Source organism: Falco punctatus (assembly GCF_963210335.1).
Source record: "Falco punctatus genome assembly, chromosome: 15".
Lineage (NCBI taxonomy): Eukaryota > Metazoa > Chordata > Aves > Falconiformes > Falconidae > Falco > Falco punctatus.
The window spans coordinates 11,475,928-11,489,229 of NC_137595.1; the positions used below are offsets into that span (position 1 = coordinate 11,475,928).

General features: G+C 50.6%; 1 protein-coding gene across 1 annotated transcript; it reads right to left on the reverse strand.

Moving 5' to 3' along the window:
• Nucleotides 1–301: 301 nt before the first annotated feature.
• On the reverse strand, nt 302–12,624 carry DKC1 (dyskerin pseudouridine synthase 1). Its single transcript, XM_080365523.1, has 15 exons — nt 12,188–12,624; nt 11,887–11,948; nt 11,553–11,639; nt 10,901–10,992; nt 10,177–10,361; nt 9,626–9,690; nt 8,930–9,056; nt 8,421–8,551; nt 7,267–7,410; nt 6,087–6,207; nt 4,824–4,942; nt 3,601–3,704; nt 3,062–3,128; nt 2,173–2,331; nt 302–1,670 (listed from the first exon to the last, which is right to left on the reverse strand). Exons 1-15 carry the CDS (start codon nt 12,201–12,203, stop codon nt 1,602–1,604), a joined length of 1,548 nt encoding a protein of 515 aa, XP_080221649.1. The 5' UTR covers nt 12,204–12,624; the 3' UTR covers nt 302–1,601.
• Nucleotides 12,625–13,302: the final 678 nt, after the last annotated feature.

Here is a 13,302-nt window from a genome sequence, read left to right on the forward strand (position 1 = left end):
CAGGAGGAAGAACACCTAGCTTCCAGGCACACATCCCAGTGGGTTTTGCCCAAATGGAAGGTGGCCCCTAAGCACCTGCAAAGTCCTGACCAGCAACAAAGGCCCCTCTAGTGATGGTCCATGTCAACAGGACCACTTCATTGCACCAGCAGCTTCTTCAGCAGAGTAGCACAAAGGCTGGGCAGAACAGGCAGCTATTTACCTGCCCAGGTGCAGCACACACATGCGTTAAGCTGCCTCCTCTCCTGATGAACAGACCACTGACCTCTTACAGCAGCCAGATGAGCAAGAAAATCACCCATTCAAAAATAGGGCTTTTATTTTTATGTAAAAAAAGAGTAAATAAAAATGGACTTTTTTTTCTGGTCAGGTTCTGACAGCCACAAACTGCTGGCCCCACTGCCTGCGTGTATCTCCTACCATCAGTTGGAGGAAAGTCAAACAGTTAAGACAAAAACAATGCATGAAGCTAAGACAAATGTTACAGAATCTCTGCAGCAAAGAGAACAAAGCAACCTGGATCCTTCCCCATTAAAAGGAGCTAAATTCCTGGGTCAACACCACCCCTCTAACAGAGGAGAGACCTCCTGCCCCTAGCGAGCCACCCCACATAAGGAAAATTAAGACAACTCTTTCTGAAACCACTCAAGCCCCATGCCTGGCACCCCTTGCAGAGCTGCCTCTAGCTAAGCTTTTCTTCATGAGGATTCTGGTCCCAACAGCCCTTATACGGGCCAGCCACCTTCTGGTTACTTTGCTTCTGCCCCCAGCAGCATCCCCACTTCTAGCCTTCAAAGCATATTAAATATCAGTACCAGAGAAGGCAGCTGAAAGCACTGCAGTCCCATTCCAACAACAGGATAGAAATGAGCAAAGAGCCAGCGCGAGGTACACACTGACCAAGTCGCTTGGGCACTGGGTCTGGAGATCAGCTGACAATTAACAAGCAGGTCTCTGCACTACAAAACAAAAAGCAGGAATTTAATGTTCTAATCCTTTTATGATAAAGTTTGAAAAAAGTACTGAAGAATTTTTTCAGTAATTTCTGAAATTTAGCTGAGGGTCAAGCCAAGCATATGGCCAGATTAAAACCAGAGCCCTTCAAATAACCAATCTGTCCCCACCCAAACCCACTCAGATGGGCCATGACAAAGCCAGTCCTCCAGACACCAACGTATTCCGTGACTGTCAGGTAACAGCTCCAACCTTGGAAGAAAAGGAAGAAAGAGGCAGGACAAGATGTGGGGAGAAATGTTATTCCTCCCTCTCAAGGTGAAAACAGAGACACCAAGTAAGGGCCAGGAGCTACAGCTTCCCTGAAGGTAGCACTTCTATTGGCATCACGGCGTTCAGCTTTAGAGAGCAATCCAGTGCAGGGGCTGTCAGGCACCCCAGTCCTCTGGCAACCCTTAAAACAGGATGAGGAGCGGTACCTGAGCAGGGTGTATCCCGGGTTAACACACCTGCTCACTCGTATACACAAGCGAAAAGGAACTTGGAACTTGCTGGCCCGTCTGCCACACAGCCAGTCCTCTTTCTCAAAGCCTCAGACTCCTCCCTCCCTACCGATGCGGTCGACTGCTTTGAACAGATCCAGTCGCTTACTCCGAGCTCTCTTCTACCTCCTTTTGTTTCTTCTTCTTTTTCTTCTTGGTGCTGGTCTCACTGGTCTGCAAAGGGGTTGGAAAGGTCAGGAAAGAATCGAAAAGAACCCCCTGCTGCTCACTTCAGAAGGAACTGCCCCACTCCAGATGCAGTGCAGGCTCCCCACGGCCACAATCCTCCCTCACCACCACCATACAAGCGCTCAAGCACGCCTGACTGAATGCCACCATCCTCCCACCAGGGCCTGTTACAGGGCACCAGAGCACAGAGGCGATCTGGCAGGAACATCTACCCACCCACTCGCTGGGGCACAGATGGCTGCTCACCCCATTCCTGCCCCACTGCAGATCCACCCCCACAAGCCTCACCTGCCTGATCTCCCACCACCCTCAGCCAGTTCAGTTTACAAATGCACCTACATACAGACACCTTTCTCTGCCTGTGGGGAGCCTGGCACTTTAGGGACATGCACAGAAGGATGCTGATGCATTTATCCTGGAGACAGTAGGGAGAGACAGCAATCTCTCCGATGCTTGGACCACACCATGACAGCATGGAGTTACATACCACTTCTATTTGCTCTCCCCCACTCCCAGCTGCCTCTTTGGCCTTCTTCTCTTTCTTCTTCTTTTTCTTTTTCTTTTCGCTCAGCTCCTCTGGTGGTGGGGTGGCAGGGGATGGTGGGGTCATAGCCTCCTCACTTTCACTCTCCGAGTCTCGCTTCCTCTGTTAGGGGAACACATTGTCAGCCATGCCACCTTCCAAAGGAGCTCAAGTGATGGGAAAACAATTTGCAAGCCACTGCAACTATTTTGCCTGGTTCAATCAAACTTTGCTGTTAAAAAGGCTTTGAGCAGGGCAGCAAGCTACAGACTGCCAGTGGTCCACTCCAGCATACACTGTCTGGAATTTGTTTCTGCCAGAATTGCACCTTGTATTACTGTGTTTCCTGTACCCCAAATATTCCAGAGTTTGAAGCACCTTTCCAAGTGCATGCACAAGCCCTGACGTAGATCCTTCAATCACAGCACAAGCCCTGACTTAAGCAACTCCTGCATGGACATTTCTGCAACTGCCCGTAGTCTCCAGAAAGGGTCTCTGGCACAACAAATCTCCATTGTGGCTCCATACAACATTTCCTTGGATGCTGCAGCTTGTACACAAGCCAGAGCTCCTTATACTCATACTGTGCTACAGAACTCACACTCAAAGTACAAACACCCTGGGGGCAAGACCCTAAACAGGTCACCCTACAGGTGGCTCACGGGCCTCGCAACCACAACACACATCAGGGCACTAGGTTCCCAGAATACAAAACACCTTCCCTTGTAAAACAACGAATCAAAGCAGCACAAAATCCAGCAACTGATACCAAATGCCTGAAGGAACAGGAGCATATCCACTCTTCATCAGGGCCCAAACAACCTTACAGCCAGAAACCACTGATGATACTCACTTTTGGAGCCCTCTCCAGCTCTGAAACAACTCTGGGAACAGCAGCTGCCTCTTTCTTGCAAGCATCCCTGAAAGAGAAGATCCCCAGGCTCAGCAGGACACCCACTGCCTCACACCACTCTATACAAGTACAAAGCCCTGTCCCCCTTGCAAGGGCTCTGTAACCCACATCACATGCTGGGGGGGCAGGGGCTGGTGTGGGGACGACCTGCAGCCTGCACCAGAGCCAGCTGGGCTGGGCAACAGCAAGGCCTCCCCCATTTAATTTAGCAGACTGACTCCCTCTAAAACCACAAGCACAGGCTAGAAAGGGATAACTGTCTGCCCAGGGCCCTTCCCTCCAGTGCAGCCCACTAGCAGCACATTACCTGGGACTGCAAGAAATACCACCACACCCCACGGGTCCAGACTGGTCCTAGCTCAGACAGTCTTAGGCTATGCCTAAGGTGTTCCAAGCACAAATGGCAGCACCCAGCCCAGCCACTGCTGCACGGGGCTCCCCTGTACCCACCATACAGAAGCCACACACCATGTACCCACCTGTAATCCACATACTCCTTCTTCCAGGAATCTGGTGTGTTCTCATTGGGCTTTCCATGCTTGTCCAGCAGACCCTTCTGGACCATCATCCTCTTTTGACTGGCCTGTGAGCAACATGAACAAGTCAGCCTGCAGCTCCAGAGAGGAGAAATCCTCCCAGGGCTTCACCCACTCAGCCTAAGAGGAAGTAATCCAGGAAGAAGACAAGCCAATAACTAGAGCATTACTGATTTAACGCTTCTCCAAGGACCTTCTAATAAATTACATAAAACATCCCCTGCACAGCAGCCTACGAGTCTCAAGACAGAAGGTATCTTCATCAGTAAATAAGGGCTACTTCGTGGGGAAGTAACAGCAGCAGAACAAGATGACTGCACATCATGGAGCTCAGATCTTTGACTGGGTTTCTCCGGTTTAAATGACCTGACACATTTCAGCCGAACCACTCCAGCTGCAAATTAAGTCTGGAGCAAAGCCTTGCAAAGTGCTTGAACTGGACCACATTACCTCACATTTGCCGCCAAGATACATGTACATGCATCTCCACAGCTTTCTAGATTTCACCTGAACCACAAGACTGGAATTAGCCACAGCAACACCAAGTTTTAAGCCCACACTGCATCACTCACCACAGTGAAACACCAGTCTGGCTGCAGTTATGCTAGTATCGCTGGCCTCCGTGACTACCACATGCTTGAGACAGGAGAGGAACCCAACAACTGTTCCCACTGCTCCTGTCCTTTAGGCGCAATTTAGCGTCTCACAAGACAGTTTCCATTTTGGCACTGTTGCAGTTGCACCAGAAGGAAAAGCAGCTCCTTGCCCAGCCCCTCCAGAGCCATCAGTACAGGGTGATAGATGAAGGTCATCTTTGCACAGAGTGCTAATGCAATCCACTTCACATCATTTGGCTCTCTATCATTTGGCTGGTGCTGTACAGACCTGAAAAGCCCACACCTGAGAACCAGCCTCAGCTGGACCTTGAGTAGAGCTGCCTAGGCTCTGCCGGGAGGGAAAGCCTCACTGCCACCAGCACTGGGCTGGCACAAGACCCCCTAACTGGGAAGCGCCACTATCGTGGCTCTAGAAGAGCACAGCAGAATTACACCGAGGCCCTGGAGAAGGCACCGATGCAGCTCTGCTCGAGGAGCCTGGAATCCCACATCCTGACAGCTGGGCACCCACCACTGCCCTGGGACTGACTGCGCCCCCACACCACTCACCTTGGGACCAAGACCCCATCTGCGGGGATACGTGTCTCTCTCCATGATGACTCTCTTGATCTTCGCCACAATGCCATGGTCGCAGGTAGAAATGACTGCTGTGGTCATCAAGGCAATGGCTACAGAAGCGGGCAGAGTTCATTAACTTTTTAATAGCAGAACTGCAACAGCAATGCAGGAACCTGCTGTGTTCAGCCTGTTCTTCCTCTGTCAGCACAAAGAGGAGCAACACCCCCCACCAGCATCATTTCACCCCAAAACAGTGAGACCAACCATTTCCTACAGCAGCACCAACACCGCTGCATGGGAAAGAGCTCTGTGAGCAGCTGCTGGAGCACTTCCAGGCAGCTCAAGGAATTCCACTACAGAAAGGAGCACTGCTGCTCCTTCCTCAGCTCCCAAAACCTTGCAGAGCCAAACTGCAGGAGACTAATTTTACCAATAAATTATGTTTTTCTTGTCAGGTCCCTGAGATGACAAGAGTGCTAGCAGTACAGAAAAAGGGTGGAACGGCTTGGCTGCGTTAGACCTCCAAGGTCCCTCAATCCCACAGGTCTGTATGGAGCGTGAGGCCGTGCAGCACTGAGCACCATGATTGACCATCTGTACAGTATGTCAGCTCCTGTCACCTACACAGCTTCTTTGAAGACCCTAGTTAGAACAAAGGGCCCTTTAGAGTCACTTCACAGAAGCTGGTAGTTGCTCCAGTCCTTTTACACCCATATGCTCAGGAATTGTGATGTGCCAGGTGGCAGTATGTGATCAGACATCATCCCTCATCTCAGTGAGGACAGAGCTCCAAAAGAGGGGCTCCGACCCTGCCAGCACCACTTCACTCCTGCACGCAGCCAGCCACACACCACAGCAGCCCCCAGTAGGACACTGGGAGACTAAAGGGTCTCTGGAGGCTGCACAGCACCCAGACCCTAGAACAGGAATCAGGGTGCTGCAGGAGGGCAGCACCACTGCACTCAGAGAATGGATAAACTTTGTCATCACCTCACACACAGAGCGCACCTGAGCATTATACAGCTGAGAGCAGGCTGAAGAACTCTTCACACCTTGCCAAGGACCAATGCAGCCACTGTTTCTTAACATCCTGGCTAAAGATGGCTGGTGTTGGGCACACTAGCCCACAATCCCCATGAGGAAGCACTATTTAAACCTTCTGCACATGGGGACTCATTTGTTGTGCATTCACTGGAACACAGTCTGTTATTTCTGCAGCTAGCTGGGCACAAGAAAGAACAAGTAGTTCCATACCTAGGCAGATAGCTTCTCCTTTTGTGGTGATGACAACAATCTCCTGATTAAGTTCAATACCATCTTCGTATCTCAGGACACCAGGTAGCATGATCTTGGCTCCATAGCAAATGGCATTAACCTGAAAATGTAGGGAACAGGAGGGCTTATAAGCTGTTACAGAATAAAAACAAGGTAAGAAAGGCCTCTAGTATTTTAGCTTCCCATTGCCATTACTGTCCCAGCGATAACATCCCTACATATCTATTTCTTATTGTCCACTATATAAAACTTGGAAGCTTTGGATAACGCAAGTAAAGCACCTACCGCAGCAAACAACATGAGGCAGAACTCTTACAACGATCAGCATTCTTCTGAAGTGAGGAGAGCAGCTCCTCTGCTACTCAACTCCTGGCTCTTGCATCTTACTGCTGATCTGGCAGTGGCCCATACTGGGTCCTACACAGCTCACAATAATTGACAGTGCCAGACACCATGTGAATCCTGATCCCCCATTTATTGTATTAGCTGTACAAGTGCTCTGGTTTTGACTGGGACAGAGTTAATTTTCTGCTCAGTAGCTGGTACAATCCTGTGTTTTGGATTTTGTATGACAACAATGTTGATAACACACTGATGGTTGTAGTTGTTGCTAAGTAAGGTTTAGACTAAGTCAAAGACTTTTCAATTTCTCAGGCCCTGCCAGGGAGAAGGCTGGCAGGGCACAGGAAATTGGGAGGGGACACAGCCAGGACAGCTGATCCGAACTAGCCAAAGGGATATTCCACACCACAGGACATCACGTTCAGTATATAAACTGGGGGGAGTTGGCTGGGGCCTGCTGATTGCTGCTCAGGTACTGGCTGGGGATCAGACAGCTAGTGGTGAGCAACTGTATTGTGCATCGCTTGGGCTTTCTCCCTTTTGGATTTTATTCCTTTCTCTGTCCCCTTCTCATTACAATTGTTATCATTAAAATAAAATATAACTATAATAATTATTACATTGTTCTTATCTCAACCCCATGAGCTTTACTTTTTTACTGAATCTCCTCCTCATCCCTCAGGGTGGGGAAGGAGGAAAGGGGGGCGAGTAAGTAGCTGCATGGTACTTTGTTACGAGCTGGAGTTAAACCACAAGACGTTAGGAGGACATTTTGCAGTCTCTGGCTGTCAAGTGGCACACTATCTCAGTAACTCACCGCACTGTCTTTCATGACTAGCCGCTTGTGTGAAGTCAGCAGTTTCTCCAATGGCAGGATAACTCTTCGCAGGTAGCTGTCATCCCTGTTGTTGTCATACTGCCACTGTGCATCCAGTACATCGTGCATAGTCACCATGTTGTCCTGCAAAGACACAACCCCTCTAAACTCTCCTACCAGCCACCAACTCAAAACACACACAAGAAAACAGCTGAAGTCCAACAGCAAATAGTGTACTGAAAGGGAGACAAACAGATGTCTGACTCAGAAGCATCAAAAAAGCAACCTAAAAGAAGCAAGAATTATCTTCCATCAGCAGTCTGAGGTCAGCTTGAGCTGTGCTACCACAGACTTCAGCCCTACCCATCTCAGATAGCACTTGGATCTAGTGTGTAAGGTCTGTCCACATGAAACTTTGAAGTATGACCAAACAAACTAACACCTGGGACATCTAGACCAAGATCGGTGAGTAGAGGTCTATATTAACCAGCTCTTCAATCTGTGACATGGAATAAATACTGGAATCAGCTGTAAGCACCCAACACCCGGAATTCAGAAATGATTGCCAGTGATTACAACTGTGGTAAGTAAGAGCACAGATGGATGGGGAAGCACTTGCATTCTGACATTCCTGCTTTGCAAGTAAATAAATTAGTACTGGGATCTGGATCAGCAGCAAGACCCAGCTACGACCAAACTGAAAAGACTGTAGAAGTGTTCACAAAAGACTGCATCTCCCAGGTGCATTTCAGTGAAGCATGTTCCCTGTACCGTGCCCTGACAGCAAGCAGTCACAGACTGCTAAGCAGACAGCTCACACACCTGAACTCACGGCACGTGCATGGTTTGTGGGCCAAGAAACACAGGTGGCATAAAACACCTTGGGGTTTCAGTCACCATGGTGTGCTTCCCAGTCACTCATTGTCCCAAAGCTTAATTACCAGAACAGGGGCAACACCCTGAACTGAGCTCAACACTTTGGTTACGGGCCGTCTATGGAAGAGCCCCCACATTTTCAGGGCTATTCACAAAACTTCCCCCAGCCACCATGCACCTATATACCATCTCCTAACACTGTAAAACACGATTCCAATGAACTCTCGCAATTCTGGCAATTTTAAATTTGCTGGTTATAGTTACAGCTACCACTCTACCTTCTCTCCCAGGATTCCTGAGCGCACTCTGCGGAGCTCTTGCATCTGGCCCCCCACACCAAGCAGCAAACCAAGATGAACACAGAGTGTTCGGATGTATGTGCCTGCTTCACAGCTCACCCAGAAAATACCTGAAACGCAGGACAGAAGAGTATTTAAATATGTATCTAGAAATGAACCACATCAAGAAGCTCGCTCCAAGTGAAGTTCTGTGCCCAACCCTTCACAGAGCCATCAGCCTGGGGTGATAGATGAAGGTCATCTTTGCACTGAGTGCTAATGTTCTCTAATTGACATCATTTGGCTCTTCAACAAAGGATGCAACAGTACAAAGAGCCAGAAGGGACTCGCTTCTCAACAAACCAAAGTAATGCATGAAGCAGTTACTGCTCAATGATGGCAAGGATTTAGGACTTAAGACATCTTCCAAGAACAGGAAGCAGCCCATTTCACAGGAAATTTTGTCAACTGTCAGCTTAATAAGAAGGCGCAGAAAAGCCCTGTTTTACCTAATCTTCTCTCAGGATCATACTCCACCAGCTTGCTCTCATAGATGGTTCTGACTCTCAGTTGTCGTTTGACAGCAGCAATGAGGGGTGGTCGCTGAAACAGCGCACCTGTCAGAGTTTCAATTGCCTGAGGGCAGAAGGAGAAATAACAGCTCACATCTACACCTTAATGTAGCACTTTGGGCTCTCCAGCAACCATGACCACTTCCATCAGTGAGAAACCACAAGGTTCATCGTAATTTGGGGATGCCATATTTAATAAAGTCGATCTGAACCAATGACGTGGTCAAAATGCTACCCCAACTGCCAGTGAGTACAGCTAAGCTTTTTCATCAGGTGGCAGTATGTGATCAGACATCATCCCTCATCTCAGTGAGGACGGAGCTCCAAAAGAGGGGCTCCGACCCTGCCAGCACCACTTCACTCCTGCACGCAGCCAGCCACACACCACAGCAGCCCCTAGTAGGACACTGGGAGACTAAAGGGTCTCTGGAGGCTGCACAGCACCCAGACCCTAGAACAGGAATCAGGGTGCTGCAGGAGGGCAGCACCACTGCACTCAGAGAATGGATAAACTTTGTCATCACCTCACACACAGAGTGCACCTGAGCTCCACTCCTACCCTCTGATCTCCCACCAACACTGCACACTTTGCTTGTGAACTGCCAGCATGGCTAAGAGCATGCCGAGACTTACCCTGGCAAGCTGAGCCTCACTTTCAATTGCATTGTGCAGCCGAACAATTCCCACATACTCTTTGCCTGAAAGAATGACAAGAGCAGTCAGGAGTGGCCACTTGCATTTAATATTGACCTCAAGGTCCACACTGCTTCACAGCCACACATCCACAGAGCCCTGACATTATCACAATCCTCTCTCCTAGGAAGTACATAGCGTTTATTATGGAGTTGGTTCCAACAAAGTAAGTCTAAGTTACATTTATTTCTTCACCGAGTTTTATTTCACTGGACTGGTAGAGGATGAAACCAGTCTGTCAGAAGTGTTTTCACTGACTAAACAGTACAAGCCCCAGAGATGCAAAAAAACCCCAACCAACCAACCAAACTTGTGACAGCATACGTGCGTCCTCACTGTGTTGGAGTGAGAAAGATAAGCAACCCCTGAGCTCAAGGCACTGAAGGCCAAGGGTAGCCCTTTTAAAGACTGGAAATCTCCATTTATCTCCAAAAGAATGCCACATCTCCCCAGTCACTTAGACTGTAAATAGTCCCAGCCAATAAACGTACCTGCGCTCTGCTGGGATTTGACAAGTCGTGTTGCCCTCTCAATGCATACGATGAGGCACCCAGTCACCTTAGGATCCAGAGTGCCACTGTGTCCAGTTTTCTCTACTCGAAGGATGCGTCGAATCCATGCAACCACCTCATGGGAAGATGGATTGGAAGGTTTGTCTAGGTTAATAAAGCCAGACCTACAGTGCAAGATGACAGAGTAGGAGCTAAGCATCAGGGCAAACACAGCAAGAGGACAAAAACTTTGACAGTATTTGTAATGCCTGCAAAGATTTCTGTATTTCTACATAGCCAAGTAAGCGACGAGCCTCACAGCTACCCTCAGTAAGCACACATCCAGCTGCTCCACACACAGCAGGTGATTATTTCGCATTCAAAGAATTCTCTTCTCCCCAGCCTGCTCATCACTACTCTGCACTCAACCATATCAAATGCTACAAAGTCCAAGCAGTCTCAAAGTCTAGCAAGCCAAAAGATTTTCCGTAAGACCCCAGAGACTTCCTCAAGTGTTTGCACGTCTGTCCAGAGACGAGCCACAACCCCAGAACAAAGCAAACTTTACAGGAAGTGACCAGCAGGTCCCATTTAGACATCTACTGGTTAGTAGCAAGGCACCGAGTCAAGCAGAGAGGTCAAAGGGGAATACAGAACAAAAAAATGTTTCGAGAATATTAACTGTGAAAGAAAAATAAACCACTCTGGCCCTTATTACACTCACCTAACATAGTCAGAAATCTCTCTCTTCAGGGGATTAGCACCGGAAGAAAGAGGCGTGTAGTGTGCTGTCATCACATTTAACTTGTCAAAGTTCTACAAAATCCAAGCAAAAAGTTACAAGTGTTCTTGAGCTTACAGTGGTTTCAGCATTGCTTTGCCCCAGTACATCTCCCCAGTCACACGTCTAACTTGTACATTTAAGCAAGAGAGCCTCATCCAAAACGAAAACTACCCAACGATGAAACCACAACATTTTACAGAAAGGGAAGTCCTGCACAGAAAGAGATAGGAAAGCAGCAGAATACCAGCCCCAGAATAAATCAAGTGTGCCCCAGAAACTCAGCACAAGCAACTCAGAAGTCTACACAGACCACAGGCCACTGTCAGACCGAAATAAATAGCTGAAGAAATCTGGTGGGGTCTTTACAGGAGATGGCAAACTTAGAAAGCAGGCATGCAAATGATACTGCTGGCCAAAATTTTTAACGTGATTTCTACACGTGGAAGGCTCGCCTCCACTTTGAGAGTCATGCATGCGGTTTCTTAGCAGCAGGGTTTGGAAGGAAGGAACGGCGCACCACCACGGGCCTGCACCGGGAGGGACAACGGAGGGGGCGCGGACGGGCCACGAGGTTGCCTATAACCCACTCTACCTTCAGCAGCAGGGGCCACTGGGACGTGTCCAGCTGGACAATCCGGGACTCGGGCTTGATGAAGAATTCCTCGGTGTGCTGGATGTCCTGGGGGCGAATGCAGATACTCAGGCTGAAGAACGGCGCTGGGAGGCCCGCGCTCCCGCCCGCTGCCACGCGGTCCCGCTCCCCGCCACGCGGTCCCGCCCCCCGCCCGCTCTCCCTCCGGTCGCGGCAGCGGGGAAGCCCGCTCTGGCACGCTACGAGCCACCGCCAGCCCGATTCCCGGACCCCGCGGCCCGGGCTGGGAACCCCTCGATCCCGCGATCCGGGCCCCGGGCAGCCCCGCGCTCACCGCTATATCCTCATCGGGCAGCGCCCGCTTCTCCTTCTTCCGCCGCTTCTTCACGCTGGAACCTGCGGGAGAGACAAGCTGAGCATCCCCGCCGCGGCCCGCCCGGTGCCGCCGCGCCAGCGGGGCAGGCCCAGGAGGACACCCACAGCCCCGAACCCCCTCCCGGGCCGGGCGCGCCCCACGTGGCGCCACAGCAGCCCCGAGCGAACCCCTCCCCGCCGGGGCTCCCCAAGCCCCCCACCCGCCCCCGCGCAGAAGCCCGCCGCAGGGGCACCACCCCGCCGGTACACCCGATGCGCACCGTCCCCATCCGCCATGGCCGCGCCGCGTGGTGGTGCCGCGCCGCGCAAGGACCGGAAGCGCCGCCCGTTTCCCGACAAGCCCCGCAGCAGCACGTGACCGCTCCCGTCGGCCCCAGCGCTGTGCAGGCGGGTGCCCCTCACCTTTCCCACGGCCCCCTCTGCCCGGTACAGAGCATCGGGCGCTCCAGCGGTCGCGGGGCCCGAACCGCTCCCCTCACCGTCCCTAGGCCCCGCTACTCCCACGGCCCAGCCCGGGGCCACACCGCTCCTGGGCGCTGCGGGCGGTGGCGTGGGCGCGACCCCTCTACGGAGCGGGGAACGGCGGCCCCACCAGCACAAACCGCAGTTACTGCAGCCGCGGTTCGCCCTGGCCTGGCGCCCCGAGGAAGGTTCTCGACAGTGACCAAACCTCACCCGCGTGCAGTTTTTAGTGTTCCGAGTTCAGATAATCCAGGCATTTTAAGCGACGTCCCGTCTCTGGGAATTAACACTACACAGCTATCGCTCTAGCCCGAAACAGTGTCTGACAGTCCCCACTTTGCATGGCCACCATGCGACATTCTAACAGTGGTTTCACCTGCTTTAATTGAAAAAGGTGATTGCAAGTACTTTTGAAGCACAGATTTTATTTTTGCTTCACAGCATGGCATGTCCATGGGCAACTTAGAAAACAACATCAAATGCCTATAAACATTACTCATCTATAACTTTATCCAGATAAGAAAAGCTTTGTGGTAATTAACTTCTTCAGTATTGCAGGAATCAATGTTTGCATTGCAGCCAGGAAAACTGCAAGTTCCTAAGCGCGGAACCTGAAAAACATTGGAGAAGGAAACACTGGCAAAGCATTTGAAAACACTGCTGCCTCTGGAACCAAATATTAACATTGGAGGCACACGCAATACCACTTATACCAGAATTATTGTTTGCTTCTCCCTTCTCTCCCAGGCATGCAAACAGGACCGATCTCTCTCCTGGAGCCTCAGAGTTCTGCCAGGATCTCTGGGGACTGTTTGCTGCAAGCGGGTTTCCTTTACTGTTAGCGGGGTGCACTAGAATTGCTCTTTACGTACACAACATGGACAGTTCTCCGGGGACCACAAGAGTCTCTCTA

Excerpts from the sequence above, each read along its gene's own strand:
- DKC1 (XM_080365523.1), bottom strand. Across the intron at positions 9,691-10,176 it reads CAAATCCCAGCAGAGCGCAG|GCAAAGAGTATGTGGGAATT; the intron begins GTACGTTTATTG and ends TCATTCTTTCAG. Across the intron at positions 8,552-8,929 it reads TGATCCTGAGAGAAGATTAG|GTATTTTCTGGGTGAGCTGT; the intron begins GTAAAACAGGGC and ends CCTGCGTTTCAG.